Source organism: Vanessa tameamea, chromosome 2 (assembly GCF_037043105.1).
Source record: "Vanessa tameamea isolate UH-Manoa-2023 chromosome 2, ilVanTame1 primary haplotype, whole genome shotgun sequence".
In the NCBI taxonomy this organism is placed as follows: domain Eukaryota; kingdom Metazoa; phylum Arthropoda; class Insecta; order Lepidoptera; family Nymphalidae; genus Vanessa; species Vanessa tameamea.
In genome coordinates this window covers 13511940-13526965 of record NC_087310.1, presented here as the reverse complement: position 1 = coordinate 13526965, position 15026 = coordinate 13511940, and the positions used below count along the sequence as shown (strand labels likewise).

Genomic DNA, 15026 nt, shown 5'->3' with positions numbered 1-15026 from the left:
TTTGTATATATTAAGCAACGGTCGTGTCGGATTTGCCGACACATCGGATTATAGAACGAGGCAATAAAGAGTGCACTGTGTAGTTTTCTGTTCTTGAGGAGGCTGCCGTAGCCGAAATCGAGCAAGACCCCGTCGTCATTTCTAACATTCTATTTTATTTCGTAATATTCATTTAAAAAATGTACGTTTGGAAATGCTAGTACTTTTATTTTCAATTAGCGTTGTCATACAGCGCAGTAGCTATCGTCTCTGACATTATAAGGACTACTAATATATATAATAATATTTTAATTTTTATAAACTCGATCGTTATATGAATAGAAAGAAAAAGTATCACATCATTTAATATTATAATAATCGATATGCGTAACAGCCCGTTGCAAGTAGTGAGTCATGGATTTAGTGCCATTCGGCTAGACCGTGCGCCCGCGCACACAAAATACACACTCGACTTGCAAAATCATTGAATCGACTTCGCGATTATTGTTTGCTAAATATTACTAATTTAAAGCGTCTGAAGTATTAAAGTGCATATTCAATATAACGCACAGACGGATTTAATGGATTAATAGCAGCTTTACAAACACATAACATTATAAACGAGTTTCCTGATTCAATTGCATTTATTATTGCGATTGATTTAAAAATATGGACAAAGATTAATGTCGTAAGTTCTTTATTTAGAATGTGTTTAAGACATAAATAATACTAAGTAATTTTATACTTACTAAAATTACTTTTATCGACTTTTTGATATGGAAATTTATATGTACTGTCATTAGTAATGATATTATCATTTATGTGACGAATCGCACTTCACCTTTTTTTAAGATTTTTTTTTTTAATTCGGAAGCCTAATTTGCGAAAAAGTTTTCTTAAAAAAAAAGTGATAAATATTAAAGAAAAACAAACACATACATTTGGGTCAACTTGGTTAAGCCAGCGAAGCCGTTTTATAATCGCTGATGTAACTAGGCCGTACCGATGCAAGTTAAGTTTAACATAGCTAAATTATTGCATTACTTGAAAATCCAACTAAGATCGCGTTACAAGGTCAGTCAGTCATTAGTAGATTGATGGTAAGATAGAATACATTTATGGCTCAACTTAATCTTTGAATGCTTGAATTAAAATACCGGTTCTTCCAACTAGAGCATGCATCCTTTACTACAAGAATTAAAAGCGAATTGTAGTTTTCTTTATTTCTACACGATCTCTAATTCCGTATGCGAATATTCTTGCAAGTTAAACGACTTTTAACAGTAAAGTTTCGGACCATGGTTAGTTAGATACAGAGAATTTAAAAATATCTCTTTTTTAAAGTTTTGCGCGTTGAGGATTCTTTTGGCAGAGATTTTTAACATTTAATTTCGTACCTTTGGACTCTTTGAAGAACTTCTAGAATATCTTCAGTTTTTTTTTTAAATGAATTATATTGACAGAGTCACTTTAAGAAAAATACATGTATTTAATAGGATAAGTAATATAAAACTGTTTAGTTTTCATATTAATGTAAGAGTACGGTTAGAGCCTGTCAATGTCCCACTGCTAGGATGAGGACTCCTCTCCTTGGAACTAATTCAAATTAACATTACAGCCTAATGCTTTATCTATGTATTACTATTCTAAACTGTGTCACATAGAAACCTAAAATAGCAACAATGAAAAATACAAAATGAATATCGCTTTTTTCCTTGTCAATATGATGAGTAGCGTTTGTGCGAATACAGATAAAATAAACTCCGTTACATTATTAGTATGATTCAACACTAATATACGTGTTTTATGTATGTCGTCATCATTAAGAAACACAAGTTACTTCTGTTTGTTTACTTTCATATTAAATTGCACAAAGTACTAATCTAACATTAATTTAAAATTTAGCAACTATCACTATTGGCCAACTCATAAAGTAAATCATAAATGTTTATAAACTAAACGAAATCACTTAATATATTCAAACGTGACGCTATTGTTACGAAAATATTACCGAGGCCATACCAAAAAGGATTTAGTTGTATGTTTTTCTTTACATTATAACTGTCAATGCTTTTAGAGTATATTAATAATGAAAATTCTTCGAAATCATTTAATAACAATGAATTGTACTTCAAATTAATTTTGAAGAACATACGCATAAATTGATACAAAAGGAGTTTATATTTATATTTCAAATAAAATAAAATAAATACCTACTCATTAACCGGAAACCGCGCATTCTCTTAATTCGTGGTAAAATAAACACAGGCGGAGGATATCAATATCAAAATATACTTTATTCAAGTACTTTTAAATCGTCAATTATAGAATTATATAAAAAGTAAAGATACAACCGGTTCGGAATGTAGGATTCTACCGAGAAGAACCGGCAAGAAACTCAGTAATTACTCTTTTGCAACATTTGAGATACAGATATAGATATTATATACACTCTCATTTATAAAAAAAAAACAAATCCAAATCGATAATCATCACAGAATTCAACAACAATAATATTGATAGTTAAAATTATCATTATTAATAATAAATAATAAAATTTGGATTAACAAACTCATCTAAAATTAGAATGTTATGCTTCGATTTTTTACCATTTTGCCTTTTTTGTTTCGATATATATATACATATTATACAATATAAGAACGTATTATTTAAATTAACTTTTTGGAAGTAGAATTTCCGCAATTTGCAACAGAATCGTAAAACTGCAGCGCCAGATTTAGGGCGCATGTCAAAGAATTTCTTTTATTCGCTTCCGCGATTTATTTCACGAGACCGCACGAAATAAATTCAACTCAATTTCAAACCGCGCGACGTCGTTTCCTATACATAATAATCAAATCACCAGTCACGAATATTATATTTTAAGTTAATATAAAAGTACGAAAACTAGTATTAACATAAAATGAAATAGAAACAGCCTTTTTAGTATTCAGACCTGAAACCTTAAAATATAACACGACGACGACAACGACTTATCCTAACTAGGTTTTGGGAAGAATTAAATCGGTTCGACAATTGATAGGTAATGATTAATAGAAGAAGCAACAAATAAAATGGTAGTATAGTAAACGTATAAAGGTACACAAAAATATGTTCTGCTCTAGTATTTTAATATAATTTATCAGCTATTATTAAATTATAGTTCTAGATTAATGTTATCGAGAAATCCGATCAGATAAGAAAAATCTTATAAAGAATTCAAGTTAATGGGAAGCAGTCGCCTCTTGTCAGTGCTCAAAGCTTATTTTAAGACAAGCTGAGGCCTCGGTCCGAGAGGGCGACGATGACATCAGTAGACGGAACCGCGCCGCCCACGACCCTCCTACGACCGCAAGCCTTGCAACACCCTCCAGTGGCAATCTAGTTTGTATTATATAAGTTATAACTATTTATATCTATTAAACATTTTGATCTTTGTGTTTATTACTTTAAACAAAATTAGCAATAGGCGAATTAAAACGATCCTAGACGTGCAAAGTTATTAAAAAAAATGTTATAAAAACTTAAATAAGTTGAATTTTCACATAACGTGAACGAATGAATACGGTAATCATTAAAAATTAGATCCCTGCGAAGAAGCACACAAGAGTTAACGAGACGTATGAAGTGATTCACAAGCTACGGTATAGAATGACAGATTGAATGCGATAATTGGCATCACAAACTGCACAATTGAAGCAACGATTTGTGTCGATGAACTGATATCAATCTTTGTTAGCGAGCCACTTGAAAATTTCTTAGATAAATGACCATTTCAATTGCATTAAATATACTGTAGTTATTTCAGAAAATCAATCAAAACGAAACTGCAATAATCTTATAATATTTTATTAGATTACGGAATATATAGCGCGACTGTTTATAGATAAACAAAACAGAGGTTACATTTAAATACATAGGAAATTGTTGCATAATATTAAAGACATTTTAAAAATATTTTGCAGATATTTAGCTCTCAAGTCAAGACTTCTTAGCAGATAAACACAGAATTTGTGACGGAAGATACTGCATTCGTTAAGTTTGAATTTTATTTCCGCTAAACTAACGTACACTCGGAAAAGTAAACTACGAAAACGTGTTACAAATTCTACTGAGGAATTTCAAAAACATTAGACCTTTTCACTGTGAATATAACTTTAGGCCTATACGGCATTTTTTTATATTAGTTTTATATAGTAGTTTACTAGTACATAAAACTAATATATTATACTATATAAACTAATATATTTTCTGTTTATTTAAACGCACCAATATCAAGGTCTATCAGTTCGATTTAAAAAAACTATTTATATCAGATAGGCCATTTATTGAGATAGATTATGAACTATTTAATATCACTACATTTAGTATTATTTAAAGTTTTTCGACCTTTGTCTATGGATTACGTCATCAATGGGAAAGAAAATGAGGTTATAACTTTACGACAAACCACATTTCCCAAAAGTACTTAGTTGTATATTTGAGAAGTAACGTTTAAAATTGTTTATCATCCACAGCTTAGAAATCTAGATTAGGCTATCATTATCGACTAGCTCAAACATACGTATACGTTACGAAGGAAAGCGGAACAAATATTAGGGCACACGATCTAGTTCCAGTCCATTACACAGAATTTGGCCTCGTTTTATACTATTATCTATCGATTATATAGGCGAAGGCACAAAGCAGACACCTCGTGGAATAACAACGCATAAATTGTTTCGCAACACGCTTTCACATAGAATGTCGACAGGCTGATAGAACAGAAACACCTACAAAATTGACATTTCATCGAAAAAATCACCGAACCATAAATTGTAATTATCCGCAAATCAGTCAGTAATTGGACGTTTTTTAGAAAAACTTTGATGCTTTTAGTGAATATTATATAAGGGATACGTTTTATAATATTGAAGTATATACAAAATTCTATAATAACCACGAAAAAATGTTTTCTAAAAAAGCTTAACCACTACTACTGTACTGTACTGTACTGTACTGTACTGTACTGTACTGGGTACAATTAAAATTAACGATTCGCCGCTCAATGTCAGTTATAATGAGATAGCTTGTTGTGGAGTTATTTCGATTAAATAATTTAAAATATGTGCAATTGCTACTTACAACGTAACTTTTTTACTCCAAGGTTTGCTTATTTAGGCAATGTCCTGATTGCCCAAATATAATTGCGCAACTTAAATTTTAAAATTTGGAGGAGACCTCCATATCGTAATGACGCCCACTGAGAAAGGATTTTAGATTTGGAAATAGGCGCTGCTCCGTTTTCAAAGTCAGTGTCATTCTTTTTAGCGCATTATAATAAAATGCCATACAAATTTTTAGGATTAGACCAAGAGTCGAATTGAAAATATTCCATTGGCATAGCGGCAAGAATTAGTACTAGTTATATTAAAGAAATCAAAAAGTTTTATGTGTAAAAAAAATATATCTTCAATAAAAAATCTATGACCACAAATACGACGTTCAAATTACGTCTTATAATAAAAGACAACGTATTGTTTGTATACACAGCTCGTCATAAATGCTCCTACTCATGTATGATATCATAGATTAAATCGAAAGTTCTGTTTTGTTTCGATGTTGCAAAATAAACCCAAAACATACCCGACGATCAATATGGTCAATTGACCTGATATTTTTTTTTAATTTGGTATTATGATGCTAATCATAAACCAATATCCTGTATTCGCTTAGGTTATTTTTATAATCGATAATTAAGTACGTGCTTATGCCAAAATTCGTACATTTTATGAACACAGGAACTATCAAATAATGTACATCCGAAGCACGCTTTTATTTAGAACACATTTTCAATTTCACTATTTAATAATCATTAAAGTTTAATTTAATCATTTTACTTTTATTCAATCGTCTTATATTTTTTATGTTAATCCAGTTCTACTTACATAATTAGTTATTAGCATTCGAATCTCATTCAAATTACTTAATATTAGACAACTAATTAATTTAATATGGCTGCATATGAACAGTATGCCTCAGAAGTATCGCCCACGTGTTGTTGTGAGCATACAAATGTAAACTGTTATTTAGGCAAGAATTAGCTTGTTACTGATTAAAGATCCTTATTTGAAAAAACAATATCATAAATTGGTTTCGTCATTCTGTACTGCACATATATTTATTGATGAAAAAATATATTAATATATAGGTATATACATATTGTGTATTTACTAATTTTTTCTTAATTTACTTTGCGATATTACTTGCAATTATTCATTAGCCGTCGAGACATTTATGTACAGTCGGGGTAGGAAAAGTTCGTCACCTTAAGTTCTATTTTCTTGTGCTCAGTACGAGCGATAACCTGCTTTACCGATTGAGTATGACATATTGCGTCGCAATGTCATTATAAGTCGCATCTAGCAGAGTATAATAGCGTTTAAAAGCTATATTATTATAGCTACTGTAGCTCCTATAGCTATTACACCTTATTATTATTAATAAGGAGAAGCCGTCAATCGGTATGATAATTACCAACTTTTCACGAAACCTCATAATCCTTCGTGAATGCTCGTATAACATCTTATATTATATTATTAATAGGACACTTTTTATCTCCGGGAAAACATAAAATATCTCGGGAACGCGGGTAATAAAATAGTAAAAATAAATAGTAATTATGGTAAAATGTATTCATTTAAACAAATCTTATTTATTTTATTAAAAACTAGTATATCCGCCATTCGTATCAATCACAGCTTGTAGTCGCTGTCGCATTGTCCAACAAGGCGAGAGTATATGTTGATTCCTCTGAAGCCCTCCCAAACACTTCGGCAATGTTCTACGACAGTTGCTCTGGTTCTATCGTTATTATTTATCCACCGCTGCACCAGCAAACCCGATAGATTTTCAATAGGGTATATCCGCCGCTTTTGCAGGCCAAGGAATCACCACCACTTCCTGGTGCCGATGGAACCACTCATCACATGTCACGTCATTACATTAACCGTCACTTAAAATAGCGGCCGAATAATATTACAATCGTTTTTATTCTAAGATTGCAAGATATTGCAAGAATATATATGACACTGACAGACTTTGACAATTGACAATTAAGATATCATATCTACAAAATAATTTAAATCTTGTAATGACTAATTAGGCCATAAAAAAGTTTTTATGTTGATATGACACTAGACGTAGTCCAAAGATGTTACACTATTTTGAACCAAGTTATCATACTATGTTAGTTTAATTTTATATGCAGTTGTCTGCTTTAGTTTCAAAAGATACTAAGAGTTTATGACTTGATAAAGGAATGAATTTGAAAACTGACGAAGGTTTTCTTACCTTGACTGTACATTCATCAAGTTGTAAAAATTGAGAAAGTTCTTTATTTTCGTTTCTATTAGCAAGACAGGTGAGACTTTGAAGGTAAGGAAATATTTCCGAAGGTTATAGAGAAGTTTATGTGTGAAATATTACTTACTAGTTATTAGTTATTTATAGATAAAAATGCAGACGGATAAAGAGGCCATCTGATAGTAAGTTGTCCGACCGCCTAATTATGCAACTTTAAAATTGTTATAGCAAGACAGACTATATTCCAGACACCGATGCGTCTGCATTGTCTCGTATGTGTTTAAAATTAGACAACACACTCATCTTTTAAAAAAGGAACACCACAGTACTGAGCATGCAAATTTGGTGACAGAATATTTAATGAATGCCCACTCGTGGTAGCATTGCAACTGCAGTATTTACATACCAGTAATTACATACATTCAGTATGACTATATATTTGCTATGGACTTTTTTCCATTCTTTAAGAGACCGTAAATCGTGACTGGCGATTATATTTACAAAACAGCTTATGTTATTGAAAAACTTTTTCTCGATTTTAACGAGTAGCCTATTTAATTTTAATCCGCGTATGAACTTCAGTAATAAACCTCGTGTAGAAAAAAATAACTTTCCTTCCCAGTCTAAGAAACTTAAGTGTTATTTTTATTCAACGTTACTTTAAGTTAAAAAAATATAAATACTAATAATTTTAGTGCCCTTTTTTGATTTTTAGTAGAATTAAATGATGTAATTGATGGAAAGTAGTAAACATAAAAGTGTCCACAGTGTCACAGAGGCGTTGTTAAAGGCGCTCTTAAGTTTTGTATCTTATTCCATCACGCTTTTCCTGGTTAATATATAAGATCGAGTTTCATCTACCAGAATTCTTTACAATGTTCTCATTCAACGTCAAGTTCATGATAAATTTATATACACGTGAAAACTCACGTGTTTATTGCTCATCCCGGCTGGACTTCGCTAACATCAGTTAAGATATTAACCGAAACATTTCCACAATAAAAGCTTGGTGTTTCGTACTCTAATTACGTTATATATCTCATGTCTGTTGTTCCATTGACATATTTCATACCGAAAGTCGTAAATGAAACTGTTCGGGCTGGTTCATTTTGTTCATACCATTAGTAAAACGCAATAGAAAAGTATGCAAATCAAAATAAATACAAGGCACACAGATCGTTCCTTGCACCCATTATTAATCCGTTTACAAAACTGGGTTAACGTGGCAAGCCGAAGCTGAATCAGATGGACGTTTTGAATCGTAATTCGTGTTGCAGCGAACATTTTACGAGATAATGGGTATCACTATTAAACTAACAAGTCGCGAACAGAGCCCGTAACGGTTATAATGAAAGAGCCGACAATACAAGTCGCTCGGTTTGGATAACTTTGGCCGCTTTGCTTTGTCGCCTTTCACTCATATCTCTCTGAAGATATAAAATTCAACATTTACAACAGTGTACAATTATTGCGTATCTCGTCTGTGATCTCGATCGTATTTTCAACGTGTGAGGATATGAATATTCATTTCGAACTAAATATCACTTTTTTACCAAATATTTTAGAAGAAAAAAACATTTTTTTGTAACAACATCGTATGCAACAATATAAAATTGAACAGTTTGAGAATTAAACAGTAAGAAAAACAAATCGTCACGGTATTATTAATCATTTAACTGATTGGTTACTGCAACATAGGAATCATATATTGTTCTTATAAACTCTTATTTAAGATGATATTTTTTCAAGTTCAGTGTAGATATTACATGTATATAAATATATATGTAATATGTATTCAATTTAACTTTATCCTTCTGAGCGAAATGAAACGCAAACCCTATTAAATATTGGGTTTCTTTCCCCTCTAGATTATATTTGATACATAACATACATAAACGTGTAATATTATGTATTGAATATTCCATCTGCAATCTTTGTCGACACAAAGTCGTGATTTCGCCGAGGGAACCCGCTCACCGATGACTCACGGTCCGTTCGAAGCGGACGCCTCGTACCGTCGTACCTCGACTTACTTGTTTTGTTAGAGTTTATCAGTTAACGTTCGTTTTACTCGACTGCACGTCGCAAAGGAGTCATGCATGTCTCGACCTTAAGAACGTGTACTAGAAATGGCATCAATATTTCGTAGAGATCGATGAACTCTGACACTTTATAACCAATGTAAATTACATTGATGCTGATTATTTTCTATAATTTGACCTACATTGACATGGCTAAAATATTTGGCATTATTTCAAGGCCTCTATATCAGAAAGAGTTAGCATTATTTCAAGGCCTCTATATCAGAAAGAGTTAGCATTATTTTTAGCTCTGTGTATTATTTAACTTTAAGAGGTTTGGTACGAGAATCGGAACTATAGCAGTCTAGATAAAAATCAAAGGTTTAATATATAATACTGTCCTCTCGGTTTAATAATATTTTTTTGCCGTCATATAATGTAAAAATGCTTAAAAACAAATAAACCATGTCTTAATAATGTATATATACGACGCGTGTATCGTGTGTGTGTGTCTTTTATAATAATATTTGAAACGACTAAGGGGCGTTTTTATTCATACGCGGAAAATAACTTGTTTAATTATTAAATATTGTAAGAATTGCCTTAGCGAGTGTTTATCTATTGAATATTTATGTTATTTTATCGTTATATTTTCAATAAGACAACACTTTTTGTTTTTGTGCATGATTATTGCATGTATAATTGATGAAAAAGAGTAACTACTTCCAATTCTTCTCGGTAATATCTATATTCAGAGCCGGTAACGGCTTAACATTTAATTTAATCTTGTTAAATGACGCGTACGAGCCTACTTCTACAAAGTATAGTATAAGTATTTTGTTTCGGAATGACTAGTGTAGTCTAAAATGAGTAATATAGTTTTTGTTAAAGGGTATCTGCTGAATTTTCTATTGCATTTTTCCACCAATGTAAGGAATAATCTTACTTAATTCATTAATCATATAACAAAGAAACTCCATACCATCAGATGAATTGTTTGATACAATGCTTTCATCTCTAAACATCGTTAGGGTAAAAACATTTTTGGCAAGATTAACAATGCAAATACATTATAAAAGTACAGTGATCAGTACAATTAAAACTATTACTCCGTTGTTTCCACGCTATTTATATACATTTTATCATACATAACTCATACCGACATATATCGAATCATAAATATACATATTATTTATAAACAATGACATTCTTTATGCGATATCCATGTAATCAGTTTGAAAGTAGACGACACGCCGACTGCAAAGATAATTCCAATTCCACTAAAACTCGAATACAAAAACAAAATAAAAACCTCTTAATGAGAGCAGAGTTAGCTTCTAACGAGCTAACTTCTACCATAGTCTGTTTTATGTGCATAGTAAAATATCTGACTAAAAACGTAGCAGAAGGTCAAGGAAGTACCCTGATATGGAACTGCTTTGTTTAATCGTTAATAATACTATTATTTGACGTAACGTTCACCGTGAAGTTCCTACTTCCACCAAACGTTGGAGCCTTCTGATCGATGATGCAACCTTGGACGAACATGTCGTAGGCGACAACACGAGGCGAACTCGTAACGAACCTCTTAAGGAAGTACCAGATACCATCTCAATTACGTTAATTTGTTAAAAATAATACGACGTTATCTCAACGAAAAACAGAAAATGAAAATCTGTTAGAAGATACTACTACTATTTTATTTTATTTTATAAAAAAAAATAAACTTAGGGTTTACCATAGATAGAATTAGGGAGTACCTCTCTACAAAATGTTTTATTAAGCAACACATTTCTTTAACTCTACAAACTCTAACACTAAAAGATGAAGAATTAAATAAAAGATCAACACATTTTTAAATGGATTCTTCTCTTTTGTAATATTCAAATTTATATATTCAATGACATTGCACTTACTTAAATATCCTGACCCGAGAAAAACCGCTAAAAGCGTCAGCAGCTTTTTGTGCTATTTTTGTAATTGATACAATTTTTAATAAGTTAAAGAAATATTGAAAACAAACTCCTATATATAAGACCTTTTAGTTAATTGCTCAATTAATGGCATTTCTTTCGAAAATATAACTAAATGTATTGTCATTTAAAAAAAACAAAACACTAATTTACACTTTAATCCAGAAGTCTACACGTATTTTCAATGTTTAATTTATAAAGCTGGCTAGGCTTAAATGGCTTAGCGGTTTCACAGCTGAAATGCGTTCGAGCCACGTTCAAAGGCTTGAAAAGCATTGTTCGCCGACTACACAGACTATTGTCTACTACAATGGTCAAATAGCTTCAAACCCGGTTACAGCGTCAGGTTGGCTGGAAGTCTATTTATTACAATGTGTTACTAATAAAATTTATTCAACTTTATTTCTTGCATATGACACTACAGTTCGACGAGTCCAATATTTACCGCGAGAAAAATGAAGATATCATAATATTGCAAACCACGTATCTTTCACACGCTTATCTAAAACCTAAGCCCGAGCCATCACAATGCCAGTGTATATGAATAAAATTCCTTAAAATGTATAACATTATGAAATAAAAGTATCGACAGTGAAGACTATTTCCATTTGTGTGTACGTAGCAGAAGAGTTAGTCAATCCACCTAACACTATTTATTTAACAATCAAACTGCGCACATTATTCTATCACCATTCAAACCTTAGATTAAATAATTTTAATACTCATAAACAGACAGGCATACAAATAGATTTAGTACACGAATTGTTTGTAAAGCATGACGTCAACAACTGCAGCATCTATTTCCTACGAATCCTGACTCCCGATTCCATGACCTTGACATTCTGCTGCAGTTTGTTGCGTTGCGCATCAGTCACGATCTATATTGACAGTTTCCTGCGTCCGTTCGATTTAAATGAAACTGGTCAATTAAATATTGAAACTATACTGAAATTGAAACTGAAAAAAAAATTTTACTCTTTCGTATTCCTTTTTTAAATGACATAATTTCTAGACAAACATTTCATAAATATACAGCAAAGAAAGAGAACCAAGACTTTACAACAATTTATTTGATAAATTAGCATTACTGCTACATATTTTTATTGCTTTGGAATTAAAAATTAAGGAATATAATCACTCTCACGAAATACAATTTACTTAACTTCAAAGCTCTTAACCCAACAACGCTCTTTTTGTAACATACACGTATTACAAAATATTTAAATTATGCATCGGCAAACAAAAAGTTTATAACGTAAAAATAAAGTTTCAATAATGTAATGTCCTTTACACAAATACTTAAAACATCGACACTATTTATTCAACCTGCTCACTCCAAGATTGGGCTACTTGTTATATGACAAACAGCACGACGCACGCGCAGCGCCCGTACCTTTTATGGATGGTCGTCGCAAGGCCGCGTACCGCCCTCGTCGCGACTCTCGGCGGTTAAAAACTCAGTGCAAAAATTATCCGAGAAATTATATCAACTCAATTAATTTTAGGAATTACGAATATAATGTTATGGATGAGTAAATTTGATGTACTTTTTAATCCAATTGATAGATGGAAATAAATCCCTGGTCTGTTCCTCTCGGATCAAAGTGTTTTCCTATCCAAACCAGCAGATATTTTAGTGTTGAATGTTAAGTTATGATTCTTTGATAAAATTAATTGTTTTAATTTATACTAATTTAAGAATTTATAAGATGAAGAAAATTAAAAATGCTAATTATTCCATAATTGTGAATGAGAAATTTGTCCATCTTTCGAAACTATTATATTATATAAATGATTTTTTTTTTAAATCTCAAATGTAACAGACCAGTATAGCCTGACTCCTGAGTTAAGCCAAGTATAGTCAATATGGTTTACATCAGTATAGTACTGGATCAAATGTATCTTCTTTTTTATATTTATTGTAACAATTAATTCCATTTAATCAACATGTTATGTTATTTATAATGAAAACATTTAATGAGGACGAAATGTTACATTGTTGTATAGAAATACTGTTTAATGGTTATTCAATTTTTGTTTTGAATAAAAAGTTTTTAATGTGATATACACCTTGTGCTCTATTAAACTATATCTTATATAATTTATTACAATCATAACCTTGATCTTCATCTGTTAATAAATCATAATGTTAATATTTATGCTCAATTATATATTATACATAAGCAAAATAATAGCAAAATAAATGACTGCGTAGTGACCTTTTAGGACCTAGCCTTTTACCATACACTCTCACGAACAAAGTTTTTTGGAAATTTCAACTTCAAGGAGTAAGTGTGAGCTGTTAAGTTGTATGAAAATTGTCCCTACAAGTCATATCTAGTTTATATCTATATCTTGCTGTCATGGATTATTTCTCAATAATACAACAAAAAAATTGGAAACATAGGAGTAAGCTCTATTAACAGCTCTACTTTGTAACAATAAAAGACAGGTAAATTAAGATCTGTCATGTGGAAATCAATTATTATATATTAGAGAATTTTATGCGTAGACTAGGTTTTCTTTTTCTTAATGGTTTTGTGTATTCAGTTGGAAATTGTGAAAAAGCAGATTAATTTATTTAATAATAAAATAAAACCATTAGTAATTACGATAAAAATATATAGGTTTCCAATCAATTTCTTATGATTTATGATTTAATGTAAGACAATATTAAATTACTACAAAACTAAATAATTTATGTATATTTTAGTAAAAAAATTAGGGAAAATGGATTATTTTTAAAATGTAAATATAGGTAGAATAGCTCTTTAAATTTAATTCCTAATTTTTGTAAATGGACAAAAATATAAATAATACATACGAGTACAAGAAACAAAACGAACACGTAAACATTATTTATTGCATGCTTTGCACCAACTTACAAATCTGATTCATGCCTACTATCTATATGATTAATTTAAAAAAATAACGTATTTTAAACTTTTAATAAGCAATCGAATGTCGTGATCCGATAAAGTTATTAATATTACGCCACAGAGTAATAGGATACAAGTCGTGGTTGAACTCACCATCTGTTCTTTTTATGTTGATGTTGATCCCGGACTGGATTTTTACAGAACCGTCATCCATTTTTGCACAGCTTTATGCACCACATACACTAAATAACATTATTTCGTAAGAAACAATTGTTTAAAAATAGTCTAACACATTCGGAAATTGCACATGAGAACCGGTGAAAATTACAAATAAATTTCTACACCCAGATTGACAGTTATATCGAGCTAGCTACACACTTCAGACTGGAACGTTTCAAATTTGTTTCGGTGCAACAGTCAAATCAATCACTCTTCATTTCTAAATGAAATAATGGTTGTCTATCTAATAATAGTAATGATTAGTGAACAAATAAAAAGAAAAATAGTCACTAATATTTAAATTATTTCGGTTATAATATGAATTACCAAAATTCACACTGAGAGCACCAATGCCTCTAAAATAATTGTGGTATTGCTAGATTCAAAATTGATAAACGTAAATCGTAATACATAATTTTATTTATCTGAATTTTCACAACTTTCTTAATAAATTGTAAGAAATACTTAATTATTAAAAATAATATATTTCAATTAAATAATAATTAAATATGTATATAATTTTATAATATTGAGGAATTATATTGCAGTCAAAATTATAGACTAAGAAAATAGGTGTTAGTTCCTATAATTTTTATTATTTGGGTATAAAG

The 15026-nt window shown here is 30.8% G+C and overlaps 1 protein-coding gene across 2 annotated transcripts in view; it reads right to left on the bottom strand.

The window, feature by feature from the left end:
* Positions 1-14786, bottom strand: part of LOC113394071 (kinesin-like protein Klp10A) — a 51670-nt gene extending 36884 nt beyond the window's left edge. For both annotated transcript variants that reach the window (XM_026631265.2, XM_026631266.2), the window contains exon 1: positions 14350-14786. In XM_026631265.2, the coding sequence (XP_026487050.1) occupies positions 14350-14410 (61 nt within the window). In that variant the 5' untranslated portion in view covers positions 14411-14786. The remainder of the gene's footprint in view (positions 1-14349) is intronic.
* Positions 14787-15026: the final 240 nt, after the last annotated feature.